Source organism: Corvus cornix, chromosome 8, assembly GCF_000738735.6.
Source record: "Corvus cornix cornix isolate S_Up_H32 chromosome 8, ASM73873v5, whole genome shotgun sequence".
Lineage (NCBI taxonomy): Eukaryota > Metazoa > Chordata > Aves > Passeriformes > Corvidae > Corvus > Corvus cornix.
In genome coordinates, this window is record NC_046338.1 from 17,463,111 (window position 1) to 17,489,358 (window position 26,248).

Consider the following 26,248-nt stretch of genomic DNA (forward strand, 5'->3'; position numbering starts at 1 on the left):
ACTCAATAAGCTGAATCATTTCAGAAATAATTCTTCAACTTAGTGAAATGACGCATTATCAAGACTGTTCAGGAGTTGAAAAAGAGTAGCTGTGGGTGACATGGTGCAAATTTTGTTGAGACAGACTTGCAGTAAGGCTTAACTAAACCTTGGTAACTTTTCCAGTCTCAGATGTCTTTGTGCTGCTCTCTGTAATAGTTATTATGTGCAGTTTATGCCATTCCACACTTCAGTGGTATTTAATCACCTGTCATTTGTCTATGGAAGCTTAGGATCCAAGACTGCTTGAGAGAACGAGGAAATATATATAGATAAAAGCTGACAATGGGATTGAAATATTGACTGCTGTGTGACAGTTTAGCAAATGTAAAGAAAAATAAGTAGGCAGAAAGGAGGGAGAAGAAATGAGAGGGGACCAGTAACTTATTAATGAAATAAGCTGGGACAGTAGGGGTCAGGTCACACTGGGTGGTGATAAAAACCTGAATAGAAGGCTGGGATGGGAGGAGCATCTGGGAACAGAGAATTAGTAAAATTAGTAAAGCAGTATCTACAACACAAAAGAAGGTGACATGATGGGAATTGCAAATGTAATTGAATTGGCAGTGTAGGCACACAGGAGGTGAGAATTAAGGGATTCATGCTTTCTGGGCATTTTGGATACAGATACTATCATTTGAGACCATCTAAGCTTTTATTCTTTTTTGATATTCACAGGGTCCAGCTAGCATGATGGCATACTTGATTGTTTCAGGGTTTTTCCTTACACGTTTAAGGAGACCAATTGGCAAGATGACCATTATAGAACAAAAGTATGAAGGGGAGTACAGATACGTCAACTCACGGCTCATTACAAACAGGTACACACTTGAATGCTAAGTGACAATACTGTGGGGTAAATGGAATTTGTGTGTTAAAATGTACTTGGGAATTGTGATGCTATCAGGTCTGAGCCAAGTGTTTGCATCTTTATGTATTGTAAAGTAATTTGTATATGCATTATATTCCATAATCAAGACTAAGTGGGGTATTATAAGCCTGTGTTCTACTGTTGTGAAAAAGTACAAACCCTTATTCCATAAGGTAACTGAAAGTGCTGTATTCCCATATTTTATGGCTGATTTTTTTCAAAGACTTTCTTTAAGAAAATGAAATTGCATTATTTTCGTTTGTTTCTTTTTAGTGAGGAAATTGCTTTTTATAATGGAAACTTGAGAGAAAAACAGACTATTCACAAGACTTTCCGCAAGCTGGTAAGCTTCTTTTATCTCTTAAAACATTTTAGCAAAACTTAATTCTGTTGTGGTGATTCTTGACGTGTTCATATAAATTGACTTATAGTGGCTTGGTGTTTGTGTTGCTACATTCATTAGATTAAAAAATCAGGTGGTAGGCTATAAGCAGAACAGAAGTTTCTGACAGAATGGCCTTTCTCTTGCCACTTACCTCCTTGTCACCCACCACAATTATTGTTCTCACTATTTAGTTTCATGTGTAGGTTGTTTTGATCTCGAATGCAAGTCCTTGCCAGCAGGACCCTTGTGCAGTGCTTGCCACACTTAGAGGCATAGTAAAGTATCTGAGATACTGAAAAATAACTGTTTGGAACCAAATGTCTAATAAAAGATAATAAAACAGGTACTGATAGAGTTTGAACTTCTTTCTTCTGTAACTTACCAGGTGGAACACTTGCATAATTTCATCCTGTTCCGGTTCTCTATGGGTTTCATTGATACTATCATTGCCAAATGTAAGTGTGTGTGTCTAGCGCTAATGGATTTCTATAAATAACAAACTTTTTGCATAAGAAATGTCTTTTTTCTTACTGTTTCAATGAATGTGTAGCTTAATATTTATTCTTAAACTGCAGACCTTGCCACTGTGGTTGGTTACCTGGTTGTTAGTCGTCCGTTTTTGAACCTGTCTGATCCTCGCCATCAGAACAGCACTCATGCAGAACTTTTGGAGGTAAGTAGACCAGAATTGAAACAACCTGTAGATTTTAAATTCTGTTAGTCCACGTAAAGAAACTTTCTTCTACTCTAGGATTACTACCAAAGTGGAAGAATGCTGCTGAGAATGTCTCAAGCTCTGGGCAGAATAGTCCTAGCAGGCCGTGAAATGACAAGATTGGCTGGGTAAGCTTAATAGTAAGAATCTTTCTCATCTCAATTTAAGAAACTGGTTGTAGAATTAAAATAAGCTTATGTGCTTTGTTCCTTGCAGCATGCTAAAAATTCAGCAATTAAAAACATTTTATGCTGAAAATGTATTTGAAGATATGCTCATTACGTCCACTAGAAATTTCACATCTAAATACTACCAGCATGCAGTTTGAATGTTTAGTTGAAACCCTGTCAAATGGTCTTAAATCAATTATGTATTATTTACCAAACCTTTTTTTTTTTACATTGTAAGAAGAAAAATTTGGCAATTACAGAAAAAGGAAAAGGACCTTGTAAATATGATGCATATTAGACAACCTAGTGCAACTCTAAAATGTAAACATTCTGTTTCTATTCTGGGTTGAATAACTTTGTCATTTTAGCAGTTTGACAGTGCGCATTAGAGCTTCTACGGATTTCTTTTTTTTTTTTAGTTTCACAGCTCGAATCACGGAATTAATGCAGGTTCTGAAGGACTTGAACAGTGGCAAATATCAGCGTACAATGATATCAGTAGAAAAAGGTAGATGTGATACACTATGCAATATGTGCATCTCAGTGTAGCATTCCAGTCACTAATACTTGTTTCTTTAAGATGCAGATAAAAAGCAGCCTTTGTCTTTGATACCTGGAACTGGAGAAATTATCAACGCTGATAACCTTATCAAGTATGTTTGCAAAGTTTCCACAAGTTCAATATTTTTAATGTAGACTTTTTTGAAGTCTTTCTCTCTACGACCATTAATAGAGGTTTGAATACCCATTATTATAATTCGCAGTTCTGTTGTACTATAGTTTATTTACTCGTAATTCCACCTCACACCCACTCAGCATTTCTGTTCTGTAAGACAGTCCTTATGCTCTCATATTAGCAGAAGGTATAATCTGTTCTCTGGACTTGGGCTTTTTGGTAACGTTCCTACTGCCCTTTGGAATATGACTTCTCAGGCCATCTTGTTTCCTTTTAGAGATAAGTTAGTTATGGATTTTATTCCATTATATAATTCAGCTGTAAAAATCAGGGACAAGTCTGTGTTCAAAGTACTTGCTTGTAATTCTGCATGCTTAGAGATTTCATTGATGTACTTGTGTAGGGCTCAATTCCTTTATTCTTCGCAGTCTGAGGAATGTAGCACTGACATAGTATTACTACTTAAAGGCATAACATACAGCCAGTTAAGAGATCAAATAATCTCAGTCTGGACAGTGTGAAAAGCAGATAGGGAAGTAGAGGGGAAAGAGAGGAAGGAAGGAGGAGAAGAGATGATACAGCTATTTTTATTTTCATCTTAAAAAGAGACAAGGGGGAGGTGAGCAGAGATGTCATTTCATTGCGTGTCCTAGAACTAATGAGATACACTTCACTACTGGGTTTAAAATGACATGCATCCTTAAATGTAGGTTTATGTCCACAAGATGTTTTGGAGACCAAAGGCTTAGAAGGATTCAAAAAACAAATATAGGGGATGAAACCAAACCTGTAGATGTAGATTTTTAAAAGCTAGAGTACCTTTTTGATTCAAGAACTTCCTTAGCTATTAATAGTTGGAAACTGGGAGAGTGAGTGAAGTACTGCTGAAGTCTTTCCCTGTGCCTTAAATCTCTCAAGTAAACACACAGTATCAGCTTCTTTTAGGCAACTGGTGATTTTTTGTTTTTTTCTTTTTTAACTTTGCAATACGTACAGGTTTGATCATGTTCCGCTGGTGACACCTAATGGAGATGTTTTGATTCAAGACCTTAACTTTGAGGTAAGCTTTTTAGTATCATGGGAAACAATATTAATGTAAAGTTTTCAAGGAAAGATGGTAACTTCAAAGGTCATCTGATTTATAAGAAAAGTGCAAACAAATCATCATATTGGTTTAAAAAAAAAGGCAATAAGGTATTTTCCCAAAAAAAGTTTTTATTGTTACAAGTGCAGTTTCTTCCAGCTGCAGTTGGTGCTAAACCAGTTGGGGAAAAAAAAATAATTATTGCTGGAAGTTGCTCATCGTAATGTCAGAAAGTTGTATACAAGCATATGATGATACCAGATTGTCTTATTGTTTGCAGAAGCTTTCAACAATACTTCCTCATTACCATTTTATGCATTGGCTTTGTGATTCTAGGTTCGATCTGGTGCAAATGTACTGATTTGTGGGCCAAATGGGTGTGGGAAGAGCTCCCTGTTTCGTGTTCTTGGTGAGGTAAGGGAACTTTTTAAAACAAACAGGGGAGAATGCAAAGCATGGTTGTTATTAGACTTTTTTGTCAAGTTTTAATCTTTTTCCTTTTGCAGTTGTGGCCTTTGTTTGGTGGGCGTTTAACAAAACCTGTAAGAGGAAAGTTGTTCTATGTTCCTCAGGTGAGACCAAGTACTTTACTTGACAATAGTGTTTTCTTTCTTTCTACTTCGACCATGTTTAGAAGTATTTGACATATCTTTTTGGTTCTGACTGTATCTCAGAGACCATACATGACTCTTGGAACGCTCAGAGATCAAGTTATATATCCGGATACTTTGGAAGATCAAAAAAGGAAAGGGATTTCTGACCAGGTAATGATGATTAGTTCATTAATGCTTTGTCTTGCTCAGGATGAGTAATGCTTCCAATTCAGAAATACTGAAACTGCTATGAAAAGCACTGCATTTAATAGGATTTTAATATTTACCAGGGTTGATAACGTTATAGTATAATCCTTTATAGCTTTTTTCAACTACTTGTTTTTTTAAGTTCACGTAAGTTTTATTTGTCATTTCTGTTTCCATAAAAGGTGCTGAAGGAGTACTTGGATAATGTCCAGCTGGGTCAAATCTTGGAACGTGAAGGAGGCTGGGATAGTGTTCAGGACTGGATGGATGTACTCAGCGGGGGAGAAAAACAGAGGATGGCAGTATGTCTCAAAAGCATAAATGCTTAACAAATGCAGAACATAAGTAAAAAATATAACAGAACTGTAAGCTATTTTTGTTTATTAAATATAAATATTTGACTAAGAAGAAACCCCCATGTGAAAAACCTAAATACTGAGAAAACAACTGAAAACAGTGGGGATTGTACTCAAAATTTAAAAGCAAATACTGGCTTTTAAACATTCTTTCACCATGTCTTGTTCTTTCATTGTGTAAACAGAATTTCTAAAATAACTCTCTAGAATAAAAAAAGTATAAGATAATGTACAACTTTTGGATTTTCAGGTTTCAGTGGGTACCAACTTAATTCCTTATCCACAGTAAATTTTTGGACACTAATTCATAATTTAACTTCCAACACTGCACCACTGCTGGTAATTCTGTATCCACAGTATCTTGTTTTTTGGCTTGCATTCCAGATGGCAAGGCTGTTCTATCATAAGCCCCAGTTTGCAATTCTGGATGAGTGCACCAGTGCTGTTAGTGTGGATGTAGAGGGCTACATTTACAGCCATTGCCGAAAGGTGAGCTCTTTGTTTCTGGAATTATCTCTCTGTACATATAACAAGAAGCACAAGAAGCACTAAAATATGGTACAAGGTTCACTCTTCCTTGTGCATCATGCAGACTAAAAATTTTAAAAAGTCTGAAAAAAGCTTAGAGGGGCATACAACTTTGTGCACACTAGAATCCAGTAATTGTTTTGTAGTCCTAGGATAATTTAGACATTTAGCCTAAATGATATGCAGAGAATTCTTACTAACTGCTAAGTAACTTTACTTCTCCAAATAGAGTCTTAGAATGTCAAGTTAAGATCAAATAATCTAAAATTGTAGAATGTTTTCCTGTTAAAAGGCTTCCTTTGGCCAGGGAAAAGAAGTGAAAGGCTGGAAGTTAACATTTCCATCTGTTTGGAGATATGAAAAGCCAAGCACTCTAGGAAAATATGATATTAAATATAGCTTTGTGTTTCCTTTTCCTCTTAAATTTACCATTTCAGATTCTCTGTAGTGCCATGTGAAATCAATAAGATTCAATTTTGCACCTTAGTCTTGGAAAGAATGGCTTGAAATAATCTTAGTTATTGAGTAGCAGTATTCTAGAATGATAATGGAGCAAAGCTGTGCTGAAATACGTGCTTCAAACTTAAGGAGCCCTCTGTAGTAGTGAATGGACATTAGGTGAGGACTCTGCAGAAGAGGGAGCATTATTTCATGAGCTGATTTTACCACATTGGTTATCAATACCCTGACAGTTTTTAAAGTCTATTTTCCATACACTACTTCTTCTATTAACTTGAATATTCATTTGTACTTGCCAAGTGGCTAATGCATGTTACTGAAAAATGGAATTCCTGGTTAGGCTGTCCTTGCAGAAAGAAAAAATGTTACCTTGCTTTATCATCAGAGTGATTTTGTACTTGCTGCTACTGTTGGGGATGAATAGTTGACTGAGTTGAAAGGAAAGAAAGGATGGTTATTCACTTTAAATTGTCACTCTAAGTTTATAATTCATTACAGCTTTTGTGGGTTTGGGATTTTTTGTTGTTGTTAGAATTCCTTTATTCACCAGCTTTATTGTTTTACCTGCCTCCTGCCTTGCCTCTTTTACTCAGCTCATTCTATGTTCAACAAACCTTTAGGAGCAAAAGAATGGTGAAATCAGTTAAAAATTATAAATCCCTCCTGATTGCTTTTTCTCCCACCTGCAAAATCTTGTATTAAAAGCTATAAATATGTATAGTTAATAATAATGTGGAAGTTTGTGGTTATGAATTTAAGATCTTCATCTGATATAATACTGAAAAATAAATGACACCTAACCCATGAGAAGAATTAACTGTTTTGTGGGTATTTTCATCTTCCAGGTTGGGATCACTCTCTTCACGGTTTCCCACAGGAAGTCACTTTGGAAACATCATGATGTATGTAGTCTTTGCTTCATTAAGAATATTTGTGGGTTTTGTTGACTGACTTGATGAAATTGTCTTTGTGATTCAAGGTGTTGTCATTTTACATCCTAATAAGTCATGTTCTGTTTGGTTTTTTTTAAGGTTTTACTTTTCATAATCCTGTTTCACTATTTGATATATTCTAATGCTTTTAGTTATGAAGGAATGCTATCCAAAACTTTTATATGTATCTATAAAATATGAGAGGCTTGCTAGAGGCTTAAGTCTTCTTTCTTAGACTCAAAGAAATCCTTAAACTAGAATCCAGTAAACAGCATGGAGGTTTTTGCTTTCATTATATCTAATACATTTATGCTTTAAAAAAAAGGTCTCTGATACATGGACTTTTTTTATGGCAAACGAAGATTTTACTGTTCTTTTTATGCAGACAGGCTGTACGTGTGGGTAAAAATACTGAATTAATACACAGGGATGAATGTGTACCCTAAGTATATTGTCACAAAATATTGTCACATAACCCAAGAGAACAGTGTTAAGTCTAGATGTAGCTGTTAGCAGACTGATGTATGATATGCAAAAATACAGTTTAACATTTTTACAGAGGCAGTTGAATTTAATAAAGTGTGAGGTGGGAGCAGCTTACCCTCTGGATAGCTGAGTTTAAAGATTTTGCTAAAACTTTATAAATTATTTTAAAAGATTTTTAAAAGTACTTAAAAATATAATTTACTTAGGTCTTTATAGACCTGGTAATTTTTAGGTGGTTAATAACATATTGGTTTTTTTCAGTTCTACTTGCATATGGATGGCAGAGGAAACTATGAGTTCAAGAAAATAACTGAAGACACAGTTGAATTTGGATCTTAAAGTCATGAACTGAACTGCTACAGAGACTGATGATTACAGGAAGTGTGTAGAATGTCAGACAATGTACCATAAAATTACTCAGCTTGTTAAGCATTTACTATTAGGTAGGATATTGCTAATTGTGTATATGTTGGTTTAATTATTGATACGTACTAAGAATGTCCTTATTCTTGTGGTTTAAATACCTGCCTAAATTAAATTGGGCTTAAATTAGTGTAACCTGATTCATCCTGGGATGCAAATCATTTGAAATCGGCTGATTTGACTTTTGTAGACCTTCTTTCCCTTCAGTGAAAAGCCCTGTTAAAATTAGGGTTGCTACCTCTCTTGTTCCTGCAAAGCAGTCTTGGATTTTTGCTCTGTTCTACGCATGTTTCAGAGAGATCTCACATGGTGCAGGACATTGTCCCCTCTTCAGATCTGTGCCCTGTTAAATGAAAGAGCCTTTTCCTTGTCCAAGCCTTGTGATGTAGCCAATGTGCCCTTGCTCAAAAAGGATGAACTGAAACTAAAAGACAAAACTAATTCCTTCTGGTGTTAAAAAAAAAAAAAAAAAAAAAAGGTTGTTCTTTGCTGGGATTTGGATTCTCTTTAACATCTGTCTGTTGTTGCAGTTCTCTCTGCAGCTCAGCTGCCATTCTCTCACAATTTAGCAAAAGCTTCATCCATCCTCCACCCCAAGTGTCCTTTTTCTGTCAGAGAAATATTGTGGTAATGAGGAGTTGTGAGGAGATTGAGGGAGGAAAGGACCGACCCACCAAAAAAAAAAGGGAGGGAAAGAAAAGTGATGATCCTTGTACCAAACAAGCTTGTGAATGTTTTTAGCTCTGAAGAAATATTGACTCCCACAAGAAGAAACAGAGAAAAGAATGTGGGTCCAGTCATTCCAGTAGAGGTTATAACAGGCTTGAAAATGTTAATCTGTGAAATAGCAGACTGTTGTCCTGTGTTCAGTTCTGTAATACAGCAGTTACTTTTTCCGAGTCCCTCCTTTTCTCCCTTTGTAAAAAAGTCTGATGATCTCACAGTTTTAGCTACCCTTCAGGTCTGAACTTGAAAGCAAGTGATAATGGTACTCTCTGTTTGGTCTTCTAGGCTGTGAAGCCTGAAACAATGCTTTTATTCTTCATGTTTGTTCTCTTATTGTCATGATGTTTCTTGATTTCTGATATATATTATTTGCCAGTGATTCTCTGTGTTTTTTAAGGATCTCCAGTCCTTGCTGGTTTTCTTGTTCCAGCTTCCAAATCCCCTCAAAGGAAACAAAGTTTTACAACAGTTTACTGTAATTGTTTTTTCCATACAAATGATTACTGTGGTTGTCATTTGACTTTGACAAATGTAAATGTAGCAAGGTGTTTTTTGTGATCAGGGAATAGGAAGGTATAGTTCAAACTGAATTGCTGTTTAGGCTTTAAAACAAAAAAATTCCAATACCTGTTGTACAGTGAAGGTCTAGTAGTTTTTTAGTGTTCCATGTAAGATATAATATAGGAATGCACTACATGAAGGCATGCATAAAATATGCAATACATCTGTACTTTTTGCATCTTTTATCAAGGGTTTAGATTTATAAAGCCCCTACTTTTTATAAAATGGATATGTAATTGGATGTGCTGCTGTTTGTTAATTTTTACCCAGTTTGATTAGTCATTTTCTTTCATGTTGAAATTGCTACCTGTTAATATTTTTTTCCTTTTACCATAGTTCTTGCCCCTACCTGTCAGTATTCTTTTGAAGTACTCAAATGCAAACAGCAATCCTCGTACAAGAATCTAGTGACCACAGTAGAATCAGAATATAACACATCAATGAAAATCATAAAAGCTTCTCTCTGAAGTATAGCGTATTCAAGAGAATAAGGTACCAGAATAATTTTTGTGCTTGTTTTACAGGAAGGCAGATAGATGCCTGATTTCACTAATCTCTTGTTTCTGTTCATTTAGATTCTCACATCAGCCATACCATAGCAGGTAGCAGCATGCTATGTGTGAGGTTGTAGTCTTTTTTGAATTCTAACCACAAAAGTAGGGATGCCAGATAGGTTGTTATGTGGGGAGGTTTTTTGGTTTGGGGTTTTTTTTTTTTGTGAAAGTTCTCAGCACAAATGCAACTTCTTTGGAAGGGATGTTTTAGTAGCCTTTTAGAGAGATAAAGAAAAAAATAATCTCTAAACTGAGGAAGTTGCTATGATCTTTGTGATTAGGTCAGACTTTTGCAGTAGAATAGTGAACTTGGAATACTTTAATGTATTTTTAATGCTAACAAACAAAACCATACACAGCACACTTACATCACCCCCAGCAGCCAATCCCAATTGTACTTTACAATTTTACTGGTTGTAACAGAATTTTGTGTAAACTTGTATTTATTTTTAAAACTAACAACAAGCAAACAAAAAGTCCATCTCCAAAAACAAGGAGGAATAGGTTTGCCTTCAGATGCCATGAAGTTTGTTGAAACTGAGGATGCTGGTATCTCCTTAGGGCCAGGACTTGATGTTTCTAAATATACTGGAAGGAAAGAAAAATATTCTTCTGTGCTTGATTGTAAGGGAGGCTTATGAAGAAAATATAAAAAAGAATGTTATTTTAGAATTATATTCTTAAAAGGCCTTACATTAAAGTGTTCGAGATAGACTTGATCTACTGAGAGATTGTAAAAAAATCTAATGAAAATGGTCAAAGTCTCAGTTCTGTTGCAGAATTGCACTGTGATACTGTATTTTAGTTATGTTTCTTTAATAGCACAAGTTGGAAGTTCATGACATGGAATTCTGAACTATCTTAGTAGACAACATACTGATGAATACTTTCAGTCTCAAATTGTTGGTGCTTTGAAGATGGTACTGGAAATAGTCAGATGGCTGCATTTCAACGGTGGTGGGAAACATTCCTGTGTGTAAATACTGTAAAGTGTTTTGGAGGGGGAAATGGCGCTTTATAAATGTAAGACATTAAGTGCCTCTGAAATAATAATAATAATAAATCTAAAGATAAAATATATCTATGCTTTTCATGTTTCTTAATGATGTGATGGGAATTCTGTAATAATACAGTGAATGCATATGCAACAAATGTCGAGTTGCTCAATGAGCCGATTGTGTGTTCAGCTTTAAAAACCTGCAGTGCTCTCTGCAATTTGCCCTGGAATCAGCCAGGTGATGCCATCCAGTTTAGGCTTAACCAAGTACATGAGCTCAGTACTTGAAGGACACATAATTACAGCAGTGGGATAATAGATGCATTAATCAGCTTTAAATCTGCACTGAGATTGGCTCAGTTGGCTATAGCGTGGTGCTAATAAGGTATGAGCCATTTACCTGAGAGCTGGACTCGATGATCCTTGTGGGTCCCTTCCAGCTCAGAATATTCTTTGATTCTCTCTGCTTTGTCTGCTGGCCACTTCTTTTCCCTTTGTTGATTTTAGAAGGGCCTGAATAAGATTACCTCAATACTAGTATGTAATTCTTTTGAATGCTCTTTAATCTTTGTAGTTTGAGGATAATAAGTTAATCACTTTCCACCTTTATTGTATTTGTAATTTTTAATTGTTTTCCTTTATTGTGGTAGACATACCAGCTATCAGGATACTTGAAACATAGTAGTGTAAAAGTGCAGCCAAGATATGCTTGAATTAACTGGTTTTTAAGTGATCACCGGTTTCTAATGCTAACCACTATGGATTTTTCCTTTTCTTAACTGAGATTAGTTGTGCAACAAGTGTATTGTATAGCATTCTTAAAGGGTAGAGCTCCCTTTGAAGGAAAATGTCTCAACCAAGGATGCAATCTTAGAAATCAAAGTGTCGTTCAATTAGGTTGATGAGTTAGAGAAGAGGAAAGAAAGGAGCTTCTGTGTTGTCAACGGGATGTTTAATACTTAAATTTATTTTTTGGATACAATAAGTCAAGGTAGAAGTTAAAAATCCATTACTAAAATTTAAATTTAACTGTCGTCAGTACCGTGAGGTGTCCATCGAAACATCCGTGATAAATGATCATCTGAAATCCCACTGCAAAAAATAGTGGGGTGAAAAGGTTGCCTAGGTTTTATAGAGAAAATAAACCACAACTTTTTTCTGTCAAGAAAATCAACAGTGTACAAGTTCAAATTTCTGCTTACAAAGCTGCTGTTCAAAGCAGTTATTTCTATGTATAATCTGTTTGCTTCTTTATTAGGTGTACATAGCCAGATGGTTTGTGCCAGTCCCTTTCCTGAGCATGGAAAGAGGTTTCTTGGTTTTACTAATCAGGGATGTGCAGCTGTGTCAGGAAGAGGTAGGTTGGTTGGTTTTCCCTTCACATGTTTTGGTTTGAGGCTCTTGCCAGTGCTCTGAACACAGTCAGTTTTTTATATGATGCCTGAAACTTCACTGGGAAGTTTAGAGTGGCTGTGCACATTACATGTTCCTATAATATGTTTATTTATATGTTCTGAGGAAACCCATCCTGTCACGTGCATTCAAAGAGAGGATGAAACTGGTTTTATTCAACCCAAACTATTCTATCATTCATCTTGAAACAGAAATATAGCCAAGTTAGATTATTATGAAAGCAACTTGTCTTTCATGTTTAAAACCTTAGAAAAATGTCATCTTCAAAGCCTTCTTTGAACTTCCACATCATTTTCTTTCCTTGTATTCTAAAGCAGAGTGTGGTGACAAGCAGCCTGGAACTTCACAGACAGAAGCTGTTTTAAGGGAATAATTTGGAAAGTACAATAAATTCAGGGATTAAATAGGAATAATATGCCTAGGCAAATTCCATGGGGATTGACTTGGGAAACTGAAGATGTTTTGCCAGTAATCCTGCAATGAATGCAATAGTGCAAGAATAATCATCCAGTTGGCATTTTAAAATGGGAGAGAAGGGAAACTTGGTTGCTCCACTCATGTGGAATGTATCTTTCACAAACTAATATCCTTATTCCCCACCCATCCCTCATTTTGGGAAACAAGTGGCATCTACACGTGATACTGAACCAAAATAGAACAGAACTGGAAAAATGAGGTCAATTCTTTCTAGACAGAACAAAAATGCTGAGACTGGTTTACTTGGGTAGAAATAGGGAACTCCACCTACATGACTAAGCAAATTTTCTCCATTAAAATGACTTAGGAGTTTGGCAAAAATCAAAGCTAATTTTTAAAGCTTGATTATTGGAAGTTTGGGGGATGCTGCTCTGAAAAAGAAGCTCCATGTGTGCAATTGAAGAGACATTCTATGTAACCAAATATACCCTCAGTCTCCTTATCCTGTGCAGTTTAGTGCAAGTAGGTCCTAAAAAACAATTGACTACTTTTAATTGTGAATCATGACAAGTGTAAAGATGCTCCCCCAAATAAGCTAACCTTTATTTATTTACTTAATTGTAGTATATTACTGCAGGAATATGTTGACACAAAAGCAACAGCTAAACACAGCTATGTCAGAAGCAACTGATGTGACAGACCTGGTAACACACTGAAAGAGGAAGCATCTGTAGAGGGGTTAATAAGCTGCTGTGTTGGGAAAAAATAATGGTTAAAAAGCAAGGCATATGTGCTGGAGGCTTCTTAAAACTTGGATGCAGTATTACATATTGCAACAAGACTTCTCTGAAAAGCCAGGAACCATTTGCAAAAACTTGGAGCTTAGTAGGGAATTAAGGGCCAAGGTCAAATCTACTCAGTTCTCCAGTGCTAACTAAGAGTTAAAAGGGCAGTAAGAGGGCTCTATTTTCTGTTTGAAGGATACTGAGGAAAGAAAATCTGGTAAGAAGCTTAACAGTCAGCATGAAAATTTAATTCTGAGCTGCTCCTGAGTTTCTGAGACTAAAGAAGTTTGTCAGGTGAAGGGAGTATGGTTTTGTGCAGGATTTAATACCGACATGCAAACAATAGGTAAGTTCTGATGGATTGTTAACTGGGGCCTTGTTTCCAGCAGTGCTTGAATATTGGACAGCACAGGGTATGTTACAACTGAAGATTCCTGGAGAAGCTGTCAGAGGGAAGCACTGAATAGAACGTGGGAGGTGTTCAAGAGCAGAGAGCTGCTCCTACCCTTAATATCAGATCTTATTGAGCTGTTCAGACCCTCTGTTCCTTTTCATTATTAGAAAAGAGAGGATCTAAAAAATTTCTTGTGCCCTTTTCCTCCAAATTTTGGTGAAATCTGGATTCAAACTGGATCTCAGTGTGTTAGTCATTTAGGAACACTTGGATTGCTAATGTACTGATTATGCCTTTTTTTACCACTTGGTGTCACCTTTTCTAGGCACAAGAAGCATAAAAGCCAGACACGGGTTGCAGAGTTCCCGTTGAGGAGGTGGCTCACAGTCCAAGTTGTACGTGCAGGGCCGCTGCTCCGATAGATCACAGTGAGGGGAGCAACGGGGGTGTGGTATCCACAGTCCCCCTGGAGTGACTCCTCAGCACTGACATACAGGGCTGTGGTGGCACCCTTGGTGCTTTGTGGAAGCAAGTGATCATGTTAGGAATAAAGTGAAAAGTTGGGACATCAGACTGAGTTTTATGTCTCTGGAGACATACATATTTGGGGTGAATGGATGGTAAAGTATGAAGGCAACAGAGGGAAAACTTTTTGTGTTAATCCAGAATGTACTCTTTAAATAAAAAAACCCCAACAAACAAACCCACATTTTTCCCTGGAATAATGAGTGCTTCTTATTGGAGTAGGTTTTAAAAATCTCACTTGTCACTCTAACTTTTATTACACTAGCTTTTTACTTGAGTTGTGTAATTACTGAATAGCTAATTTAAAAATTACCATGTGATCTCATTGGGAAATTATTTCTCTGTTCAAAGGAAGGTGGGTTTTCAATTAAACCTCTTTTAATGAAATATTTTTTTTTAATTTAACAATGTCAGTACTTTGCTACTTAAATATTTCTTGAAGTAATAAGGTAGAAAACTTAAAAGTAGAATAAAATGCATCAGGGAGTATAAATGAGATCTGGAACTGTAAAGCTTCTTTGTGTTCATATTAATAACTTCATTGCTATTTTAAACAAGACACAAAAAAATACACTTAAATGTAATTAGGGGCAATAACATACTCAGAGTAGTGCTAGTGAATGTTCTGGAAGTTACTGTCTCAATAATAGTGACCAAAGGAAGCTGTAGAGTGTAAAAAAATAATGCTTCCATGCTATTAAGGTTTTTGATTTTGATTAGGGATATGGATTTATTGAGGTTCTATATTTTTATTGAAATGAGATCCTGCCTAGCTGTCTGAAGAAATGAGGCAGTAGGTTCATCTCTCTTGAAGAATAAGTAATGGAAATGAGTAGGGGATGGAGGAGAGGAAGGGAAACATCAACAAAGGAGCCAGGAGAAATCAGGAGCAGAAACATTTCAAGCTTCCTACAGGAGCCAGTCACTGAAATATGTCACTAATAGGGTGCAGATTTTGACAAGATGAGAACAGGCACAATCCCTGCAATTGGACATATGAGACAGGGCCTGGCTGTGAAACCCTGGAGGCAGTCAATGTGGCTGCATGTTTATAATCAGCTACTGGCAGGTTTTACTGGAAGAAGCCATCCCTGAGGGAAATCTTGCTGTGAACTTGGCTAATTCAGGTACAGTTAGAGGCTGAGGACTTACAGGGAAAGATGTTCTTCCTGGGTCCTTTTGGGGGGATGCTGAAAGAGGCTCTGTGGGTTGAATGAGAGCCTGAGCCGGAAGAAGCAGAAGGATCTCACTGGTGGGAAGATTTCTCATTATATGTTGCAAGGAAGAGATCTGCAGCACATCATTATGCCCTGAGCTTTGCTAAAAGCTCAGCTGTAGAGCACTGGAGGGCACTCAACATCAAATAAGGGAAGGCAGCTCTCTGTGGCAGTTTGTAAGGGACTGACTGGGTGTAGGCCATAAGGGAGCATATGCCATGGTGAGTAACACCACACCTAAGGGTTGTGGAAAAATTTTCAACTGGCCAGTTCCTGCTTCTGTCCTGTCCAGCAGGTTGTTCTTTTCCTGTCATTCTCAAACATGAACACCCAGATAAACATAAACTATAGAAAGCATGGTTAGTTGTATGTGGATAAATTCTGTGTAATCAGAAGATTCAATTGACTCTTGGGTCTGATAATGTGTATTACAAGGTTCTGAAACTGTGTGGCAATGACTACTAACCTGCAAGATAATCAGCTTTACAAAACTGAACCAAGAGGGTAATCTATCACAGCTGTTTATTCTCACTTCATGCAGAAACTCTTTGTCCTGAGTTGCCACATAACTAGTGATCCAAGTTAAGCTTATAATCACATTCTTATCATTACATACCTCTCAGCAGCAGCCTTCTCACACTGGAAAGCTGAGTCTGCTAGAAATAGCTAAGCTGTTTGCTGCCATATCCATCATACATACACTTATGAAGTCCTCTACAGTTGTTCATTATAAGTAATGGCAGTAATTTTATTATCTGTATTGCTGTTAGGGCTGACAGAAAAGTAGCAGAACAGTATCAGCCTTTATTCACTTATGTGAAGAAGAATGTGGTTTTAAAGCAGGCTTATTACAGTGTGCACTATTACACATTCACTTGTACAAGGAGAGGACATAAATACTGTGTGAGGGAACTATGTGAGTGTATTTATCCACTTGAAATCGTTGGATGCCTTTTTCAGATGTCAGGGAGCAAAGTGGAACAGGGGAATAGGGAGCATTAGAAGGAACATGCTTGCTTGCAGAAACTTGCTTAGAGGAAGGAGCCAGGGAACTTATGTGCACAGGAAAAGCCTTCCCTTTCTCACATCCATTCCGTGTGTGTCTGTCTCCACAAACAGAAAAAAACCTCTTCGAAACAGGATCTGTGAGCCCCGTGACTCTGGTTACTCAGCATTGTTGGATGGTAACATACTGCAGCTAGGAAACAAGTGCTTCAGGCTTCCAGAACTCGTGTAGTCAGGGGTCACTCTTTTGCCATTTAAGGCACTTGTTTGCATTTCTGTGGGCGTCTCTTCTCCCCTCCTTCCCTCCTCCCATATTCAGAACAAACCAAGAATCTCTTTAAGTAATGAAGTATGATTTATAGCATCATTCTGTGGTTTATGACAAGCAACTACATGGTCTAGTTTAATAAATGCTATGCTGTAACTACAGGCTTTCTTTTTCCCATTAGCTCTTCCCTTTTCTGAGCCCAACACTGAATGAAGCTGAGGAAGCAGAGCGCCACGGGGAAGGGAAGTAATGATGACAACTCTGGAATGTTTTTAAATCTACTCCCACGAGCTCTCATGCTTTTGATTGCCATTGTAAGATTCCTTCTCCATACAAAGCTTATGCATCAGCAGAAAATGCTTTAAGCATTTATTGCTCAGTATGAAGTAAACAGGGTTCTGGGGGGGGGGGGGAATTCTCGTATTTTTCTTCCCTCTGTAAAAAGAGGAATTAAAGAACAAAGAAAACCCCCCCTAAACCACACTCACACATTCATGGGAGTCTTAAACCATACACAGATGGTATCTATAGCGCAGCAGGGATGAAAAATACAAAATACAATTGTGTACAGATTGTTAGATTGGGATATTAACTTCGTAAGGTATTTCTTCTCATGAATACAACAGGTATCTTCTTTTAAGGCATGTATGAAGTGTTGAGATCCATAGTCAATTAGTTCCAAGCACAAGATCTTTTTTTTTCTATTCTCTTAATTCTGTGTGTGTTTTGTGTATGCTGATCACTATCACTAGCAGTCTCATCTCTGGGGCAGGCCCTATAATGCCTTGGTGCCACAAGCACAAGTACAGGCAGCACTGTGGGAATGGAAGGAGAAGCTGTGAATGCAAACCCTGACTAACTGCTCGTGTAAGTGGCCAGCAGAAATGTGACTCAGGACTCTTCAAAACCTCCAGTTTGTGAACTGTGGCTTCTCCTAGTTTTATCCTTACAGGTGCCCTGCTAGTCTACTTTACACACTTGTTAGATTGTGGCAGCTTGCCCACACTGCTGTCACAAAATAAGTTTCCTAAATATGTATTTCAGTTAGTTCTGGAATGAATACTGTACATTGTTTTGAAAAGGAAAAGAAAGACTTATGTTTCCAGTCACCTTTATTTCACTAGAAAAGTATAAATTACCATCATAAATACAGGTATCACCAGTATAAAAATTAGATTCTCATTTATAAAATAAATACTAAAAGTCAAAGCAACAGGTATCTCCAAATCCCATCACCAAGATGATTTGAATCTATACCACAGAAAACATTCATCAACTGTCTAATTAAAAATGATGCTCAAAATGCAGTAAATACTGCTACCTATTTAGTGCTTGCTGAAGTGAGTTACTACTGACTCAAATCCTGCCAAGCATTTGTTCTAACACCTACTTGGAACTATCAGGTTCCCCTGTCTGTATAACTCTAGGTGTAGTGTAATTGGATATACATTCCAGATAAATAGCAAATACCTGCTTCAATAGTGTTTCTTACAAGTTGCCAGTGTAGTAGTTTCAGTTTGTTTACCTTTATCTACATCCAAAGATAAACAGACTAAGTTAATTTTATCCAGGAAATGCAGAAGTAATAGTAGCAATTTTGTCACATCTGACCTAACAGATTATTTCACCAGTTAATATTGTTAAAAGACGGATAAATACAGGGTTTGTTTCATAGAAACAGAAAAATGTTCCTTTTAGTTAGGTCAAGGACACCTATTTTTCAAAAGTAGTGTTTTTTCCCCTCACAAGTACCGTAAATCTTCTGGCTCAATATGGCCATACCGATCAAGTCAAACATACCTCTAGTTCAGAATCCTGTTTCAGACAGGACAATAAAAGGGGCTTGGGAACAGTCCAGGAGCAATCCCTCTGCAAAGAGACCTTGACAGTTTAGAGACGGGCAATCACCACTTGTGTGAAGTTCTGCAAGGGAGTGTTGGATTCGGCACCTGGGATGGGACATCCCGGACTGGGGAACAAGAGGCTGGAGAGCAGTGCCACATAAAGGGACCTGGGGGTCCTGGTCAATGGCACATTTAACATGAGTCAGCTGTGCCCTGGCAGCCATGAGGGACATCCCTGTCCTGGGGGGCAGCAGGCACAGCATGGCAAAGGAGGGGATTGTCCCGCTCTGCTCTGCACTTGGGCGGCCTCACCTCGAGTGCTGGGGACAGTTTTGCGTGCCACAATATAAGAAAGACATTGAGCTATTAGAGAGGGTCCAAAGGAGGGCAACAAGGATGCTGAAGGGCCTTGAGTGGAGGCTGCATGAGGAGTGGCTGAGGTCACTTGGTCTGTTCAGCCTGGAGAAGAGGAGACTGAGGGGAGACATTGTGGTCTTCAACTACCAAAGGAAGCAGAGGGTCAGGTACCAATCTCTTCACTCTCATGACCAGTGACAGGACTCAAAAAACCAGTATGACGCTGAGTCAGGGGAGGTTTCGGTTGGGTATCAGGAAAAAGGTTTTCACCCAGAGGGTGGTTGGGCAGTGGAACAGGCTCCCCAGGGAAGTGCTCACAGCACCAGCCTGGCAGAGGTCAAGAAGAGTTTGGACAACACTCTCAGGCACATGGTGTGACTGTTGGGGATGGTGCTGTGCAGGGCCAGGATGATCTTGATGATCTTGATTGAGTCGAGTTGGGCCCCTTCCAATTCAGCATATTCTATGATTCTGTGATTGTAACAGGTCACCAGAATGCTCTTCCAGCCTCTGGCCACTAATGACACAGAGCTTCCTGATATGTGGATTTTTCTTCTGGACTGTCTAGTGGAGTTTGTAATCCACGTAAAGTTTGGGCTTCAGAATTCCTGTTTCAGAGAGCCTAAAAGGCTCCACCCAATTACCCAATTTAGTTTTTTTTGTTGCTGGGTTTTTTTTGCTTTGGTACTGCCACTAGTGTCTGCAATACTTTTTCCTTAGACACCATTAAGCAGCTCCTTTTCTCTCACAGCTCTTGCTTTCTTTGCTTTCTTGCGTTTACACAGAACCACTGATAGGACAATGGCAAGAGTGATAACAGCAACTGCTATCCCTGCTATGATGATAAAGACTTCTGTTCCATATTCTGTAGGGGAAAAAAAAATTCAAGATTCAGCTATAAGAACCCACAATGCCACAGTGCCACAAACTCTTAGCAGTCATTCCTCTGAATGAAAAAATGCTTTCAGTGTTTTACATTCTCACAGAAGTGGAATCACCACTTCATTGTGAACTGAATACATTTTAACATGAATTAATTGAACTGAGGTAAAGCTTTATTTCACCTGGTTCATTCTAGGTTTTATCTACTTTAGTTAGTGTGCTAAAGTACCATGCTAATACCATAAGAATAAGTCAAACCATTCCCCTGCCTGTACATTATTTCTGTCCAAGTGAAAATCTATTCTAGGTTATAAGCTAGAAAACACCAAGAGAAGAGTTTTATATTTAAATTGTAATAAAATTGTAATTTATCACTTTTGTGTAAATTTTCTGGATAAGAAAGTATCATGGGTCTTTTTCCTTATTTTAGGTCTATTAACAAACTTCTTTATATTCTTTCAAGTTTGGTGCCTGCTTTGCTTTTCTCCTAATTCTTATCTCACAGAAGGTAAACAGTAATGAGCATTTTGGACCAAACCACTACAGAAAGCTAATTTGAGTTCATTTGCCATTTTAGAAGAGCTTTTCTAGAGTGCAAATATTCTTACCCGTGGAGAAGAAAGATACAGTACAGCAGTGTGATATTATTTAAATAATATTGATGACTTTATATTGAAGAAAGTGTTATCCAAATGGCTAATCTGAAATGGCTGGCTGATTGACCTATACTTGCTAACTTATTTACCAGTAAAGAAGTCAATCTGCCAACCTCTGACTTTGTAACAGGAAAGAAAGTCTTACTCTCATCATCTGCTTTTGGCATAACTAAAGGTCAGTTCATACTATAAGTAAATGGATATGCAGGTTTCCAGCACTTCTATGTTTTAGAGCTAATCCTTCAAGCACTTACTAGCACCTGCTATTGGAAGGATCTGAGAAAAACAATGGGAAAGCAAAATGAAGCCGAAGGCTAGTGATGAGATCTGAAACCTGAGACACCAGTCATCAACTCAGACAATTTAACCAAAACAGCTGGGCAAAACCCAAAAACCAGCTCCAACTAACTATGGATGGTGGACTCTTACTTAGTGTGAGTTCCTCCCATGCGTTTCCATGTTCCAACTGTGTATTCTAAGTTACATAGCAAACAGTTTATTTCATAGCAGGCATCACAATGAGAAGATGTGGGGTTTTCATGAGAGCACTAAAGACTGGTGACAAACGCCACCCGATGCTCACCGTCCAGGATGCTCGTTCCTACACTGGTACAGAGCACTGTGCTCTCCTGGCCGTTCCGGTTTTCTCTGCGGGAGGGAATGACTCCCTGCACATAGAAGCAATAGTTCTTTCCGCTGTCAACGCTTACTTCAAACGTACGGCTTTTTGTTGTTACATCTTTCTGCAAAGGAAAAACGTATTTCAAGTGTCAGCTCTTAAGGTAGCGCAGAAATTGTGTAACTGTACAGAACATAACAATTATTACAGAATAAAAACTAGTTACACCTTACCTTTCCAGAACTTTGATCTTTCCAGTAATTGAGTTTGTATTCCAGGTCATGCTGGAAGATATCCTGAATACTTTGAAAGCTTCCATTAGGAAATAGATATGGTGTAAGTGGATCTTTGAACACGACATTCAGTTTGGAACCTTTTTGTGAATAATCCTTTATCTCTGGTTTTCCAATAACAGCTAAACAAAGATTTTTAGAATTAAAAAACTGATATCATCTTTTATACATGACTCTTTTTCCTTCCTCCCTCCATTACCTTCCCTCCTCAAAACTATGGTAAGTATGCAAAGCCAAAGTAATACAGTGAAGACAAGTATCTTCACCCAGAACATAATGTTAACGAAATGGTCTACTCACTGCAGAGAGAAACAAATGGTAACTAAAACCTTACACCCTCCCCTACAACAGGGAAAGCTTTATACCTGAATATCTTCTCTCCAGTATCAGCATGGCTACTGTAAAAATCTACAGAAAAACCCTTTAAGCTCAATCTAAACCTTGTCTAAATCAACAGAAGTACTATTGAAAATAAATTTATAGTAAGATTTAATTGGCAATCCTACTTACTCTGACTATAAGGTGTAAATTTTTCAGAGACTGCAAAAGGTGGCTCTTCAAAGTTATCCATCTCCATGGGCATTACAGACAATATGTGTGCTGTATAGGTCTCCTTTACATTCCTGAGCACATCAGTAACATCACACTCTGTTTCTGACGTCAGTATGCATTTTCTCTTTACGTCAGATGTCCGTCTGAAAAGAGCAAGAAAGAAGTGTCAATACTTTCAAACCAGATACTTATATGTTTAGATATGCTGAAAAACATTTTTCTCCTCAAACTGTATAGATTTCCCTCATCCAGTAGAACAGTCTTACAGGTATTAGGCTGAAAAGGAGAAGAGAAAACCTCAAAAGCCACTGTCCTGTACAGCTGTATTTCACAATTCAAAGCAGAATCAAGTAAATCAAGCATGATCTATATTAACTACAGATACATGCTATAGGACACATGTATGAATCCAAAATTCAGTCTTTTACATGAACTGAATAGAAACCTTAACTCATTCTGATTTTGCATTTTTCCGCAGTTGCAGAATGTATTTTAAAAAATATAAGATGCATAAATCACTTTGAAGGTGCTATGCTTGATGCATTTGAAAACTATTGCCTTAAGAAACATCAGTTGTTACGGGAAGCTCTATTGACACTGATTGTTTAATGTGACAACAAAGCCTCCATATATATGTCATTTGGTTTGGCATCTATGCAAATGCCACTAACCACCAGACAGTAATAGCAAATTTCAATGCAGAATCACAATTTTAAAAATATTGACCCGACTCATGCAGTTCTTTTGATTTTTAAGTGATAGAAAGCAGGTCCATTTACTTGTGAAATAGCAATGAGACTATGAAAAAAGTGTTAATTTCTCATTTTACTCCCTCACAAGAAGGAATGAAAAAAGATTAGCTATTACTCCTTCAATTCTTTTCCCTCTTTTTGCTGGTGAATTAAGGAGAAGAAAAATTGGGTGATCTCAGCTGGAAGAGCGAGTGCTGACTGTTTGAATATTAACAAATAGGTTTTCCTCAAAGTAGATCAAGTTTCATTTTTCAGAGTCACCTGAACTCCCTTCTCACTTCACCAGATTTCTTATGTCACAGATAGTTGGGGACAGTGCCACAAGAGATGCACTGAAAAGGGACAGAGGTCTGATCTTTGCGATGGAACAAATGTGCTCTGTAAATGTACAAGAAAGCAAACATTTAAGCACAATTCCTCTGGAACAGCAACTTCAGTCAAAAGAGGTGCCTCTGCTGCAGAACTACACCTGATTCTATACTGAATCTTGGGCAAACAGATTTCAATTTTTTGCAAGCAAAATGTCTGGAAAGAAACTCCAAATTCAAAAATTTAATAAAATTTGTTCTGCTAAGCGTGTGCTTTTAAGTCCATTAATCTAATCACTCTCTTAAAGAATGAAAGAGCGCATTAAGCCATTACACTGGTATTTCACCTGTTAGTCATGAGAGAACACTCATTTTTATGCCACGTTTAGAGACAGTAGAGACTACAGTACCACTTTTCCATTAATATGTAGGAAGTTTGATGATGCATTTTCCCTTTAGGGCATGTTTAATAATGCTCTATGTATTAAAATGGGAGCTAAAACCAGCACAGATTTATTACTGAACTTCATAGAAGGTTTAGTGCAGTTCTGAAAGAGGCATTAGACACTTTACATAAGTTGGCTACGTTTTATGTCCACAATATCTTACAGGTTACATAAAACATGATGACAGAGGAAGTCTTAACAGAGGTAGACGAACAAAGCCCAGCAAGACAGAATTATTAATTACTGTGATTCACCGACCAGAATAAAATGCAGACTCATTTATTAGGCACCTCCCAAGACTGAAGACACAAGTCCAGACACCTTGAAAGACATAAAAAGGTGCAGTTCTGTCTAATATGTGGTATGTCAGATTGAGCATCAACTCTTTCAAAGTATTCTGGCTGGGTCTCTCCAGTAGCACCAAACCCCAGAACTGAAATTCTGATCTAAAGTTTAACTCTCCATTTCTGAAGTGGGCAAAACCAGAAGTCTAAACCAGATATTTTTATACTTGGACACTTAAGAAGTATTAACAGCTGGGTTGGCAATTTTCCTAAATCCTAACATTTGGGCACTTTTCCTCAGAAATATTCCAACATGCTCTCTTTTAATTTTCTTCAATTGCCATTAATGAACATATCTTGGTGTTATCTACTTACCCGTGTATTTCTACAGTATAGAAGTAGCCTGATGGTTTTGGTTGCCACTGTAGTATAGTTTTAAAATTAATTGAAGACCAAGTTATATTGACTGCTGTTGGCAGTTCTTCATAGCCTTTAAATACAGAAAAGAAAAGGGTGTCATCAGTCATGTTACATATAAATCCTGTTTCCCTGCAGTCAGTGTTTAGTTAAATGAAGCAGTTGCCATTTATTGAAACTTGGAAACGTTTTTTCTGGGGAAAAGGCTCAGTCCTGCCCTTACTAAAGGACTGCTTGTCTTAGTAAAGGAATCTCTTCTGCCAGAAGTGAAAAAAAAGAAGAAAATTGTTTTCTGTCTTGTAACTCCGAAATTGATGAGTTAATTTGGAGTTCTGTTTAATACTTTCTTTTTGATCCAAGACGTCTGCAGAAGATACAAAAGCTTGAAGATACACATGAGAATGTGCAAGCACTGAACAAATGCGGTGCAGTTCAAAATCATCCCTAGCTGTATCTGCTGCAGAAAGCGTTAGCGCCTACATTCCCATTTACATATTTTAGAAAGATAAAGTCTTTTTAAAAATCAGTGGTTACCCTACACACCTACTACATCTGAGCGGGGCCACCCCAGGATGAGCTCGTGTCTCCCTCAAGCAGACGGGAAGCCAGCGACAGCTGCTTCGGGGAAATGCCTGGGACGAAGCCGGATGGGAAAACCCCTCGCACCCTTGCAACCTCTGGAAAACCCTCACCCGCTTGCCTTCTCTACCTCTTCGACAAGCTCGGAGCTGGGAACAAGGGGAGGAAATCTTGCGGCTTCACTGCAACTGCAGCCCCGAAGCCGCCCCCGCTCCCCAGCGCGGCCGCAGCCAGTGGGGAACCCACAGCAGCACCCAGCCCCGGGCGGCCCGGGCGGCGGAGCGCTGCAGGAGCAGGGTCGGCTCGGAGCCGGGACCCGCCATGGCCCGAGGGCGAGTGTCGCTGTCCCCTTCCCGCCAGCGCGGGGCAGCTCTCCTCAGGCTCCCTCAAAGACAGCCTGTCCGGAGGCTCCGAGGGCCGATCCCCGGCGCCGATCCCTGCCATCCCGCCCCGTCCGCCCGTCCCGCGGGCCGTCACTCACCGGCGGCGGCCAGGCGCCACAGCAGCGCGCTGAGCAGCAGCGCCCGTGGCGGGGCGGGGGGCGCGCAGCATCCTGGGCGGCGTGAGGAGCTGGGGCAGGCGGCCGCCGCCGGGCTATAAGGAGCGCGGCAGCGAAAGGCGTGACTGAGGCCTCGCCCGCGGGGCCGCCCAGCGGGGGCGAGGGCACGGAGCGCGGCGGAAGCGGTCGGGCACCGCCGGGTTGAGCAAGCACAGCGGGGGATCTTCGAGGAAAGTGAGGGGAGGGGCGGCGAGGGCCCGGCGTGTCCTGCGGGCTCCGGGCGCGGCACCGCGTCACCCGGCAGAGGCCCACCTGGACGTGAGGGCACACTTGGACGTGCCTGCGGTCCGTGTCCCCCTGCCTGTTTGGTGTCACCAGGCACTTGTTCCACCCCTCCCTTCTCCTCTTGAAGTACTGGTGAAACTAGACACCGCTGGGTAACCAGCTTCATCCACTGCAAACCTTTAGCTGGCTGTCGAGGGGCACCGCAGCTCGGATGTGGCTGCTCTGTGAGGCAGCCGGTCATGCAGAAGTGATGTTGGATTCATCAACTTTGATCTTGTACATTCTGAAGGGCTAAATATGCCAGTCCTTGCCTCACCACACAGGACACTGGACACAGCTGCTCAGCCAGATCACATCCTCTGTTCCCTCACTCCGTGCGTACATGAACCCTGTCAAGGTTCACCGGTCCCACTAGACAGTAAGTTTCAGGTGTTCAGGGCTTAGTACCTCACCTCTCCTATAAACCAGGGACTGTTAACCCTTTTCCTATAAGGTCACATTGGAAAGGTATGCCATTTTCAGAGGAACGGGGAATCTGTTTCTGACAGAAGGTTTTCCGCATCTCAACCTCTGTGCCAGGCTCCTGGGCTGTGTGGGGCTGTCACGGTGACCCCTTAAACCTTTACCCAGGGATTGCATGTTGTGGTTCTGTGTAATATTTAAGCTCTAGAGGGAGCTGTGTTCGCAGG

At 39.0% G+C, this 26,248-nt stretch overlaps 2 protein-coding genes across 2 annotated transcripts in view; one reads left to right on the forward strand and one right to left on the reverse strand.

Annotated features, from left to right (window-relative positions):
* ABCD3 (ATP binding cassette subfamily D member 3) overlaps positions 1 to 10,845 on the forward strand; it is a 28,604-nt gene extending 17,759 nt beyond the window's left edge. Inside the window, exons 9-23 of the mRNA XM_039555837.1 lie at positions 718 to 860; positions 1,184 to 1,253; positions 1,681 to 1,750; positions 1,871 to 1,968; positions 2,047 to 2,138; positions 2,600 to 2,688; positions 2,761 to 2,833; positions 3,853 to 3,916; positions 4,277 to 4,354; positions 4,447 to 4,512; positions 4,615 to 4,704; positions 4,923 to 5,042; positions 5,481 to 5,585; positions 6,929 to 6,985; positions 7,763 to 10,845. Coding sequence (XP_039411771.1) covers positions 718 to 860; positions 1,184 to 1,253; positions 1,681 to 1,750; positions 1,871 to 1,968; positions 2,047 to 2,138; positions 2,600 to 2,688; positions 2,761 to 2,833; positions 3,853 to 3,916; positions 4,277 to 4,354; positions 4,447 to 4,512; positions 4,615 to 4,704; positions 4,923 to 5,042; positions 5,481 to 5,585; positions 6,929 to 6,985; positions 7,763 to 7,840 — 1,293 coding nt within the window. The 3' untranslated portion in view covers positions 7,841 to 10,845. The remainder of the gene's footprint in view (positions 1 to 717; positions 861 to 1,183; positions 1,254 to 1,680; positions 1,751 to 1,870; positions 1,969 to 2,046; positions 2,139 to 2,599; positions 2,689 to 2,760; positions 2,834 to 3,852; positions 3,917 to 4,276; positions 4,355 to 4,446; positions 4,513 to 4,614; positions 4,705 to 4,922; positions 5,043 to 5,480; positions 5,586 to 6,928; positions 6,986 to 7,762) is intronic.
* An 8,238-nt stretch (positions 10,846 to 19,083) lies between these two features.
* F3 (coagulation factor III, tissue factor) lies at positions 19,084 to 25,815 on the reverse strand. Its single transcript, XM_039556264.1, has 6 exons — positions 25,257 to 25,815; positions 24,155 to 24,269; positions 21,948 to 22,132; positions 21,378 to 21,559; positions 21,109 to 21,268; positions 19,084 to 19,852 (listed from the first exon to the last, which is right to left on the reverse strand). The coding sequence occupies exons 1-6, from the start codon at positions 25,798 to 25,800 to the stop codon at positions 19,704 to 19,706; spliced, it is 1,335 nt and encodes a 444-aa protein (XP_039412198.1). The 5' UTR covers positions 25,801 to 25,815; the 3' UTR covers positions 19,084 to 19,703.
* Between the last annotated feature and the right edge of the window lie 433 nt (positions 25,816 to 26,248).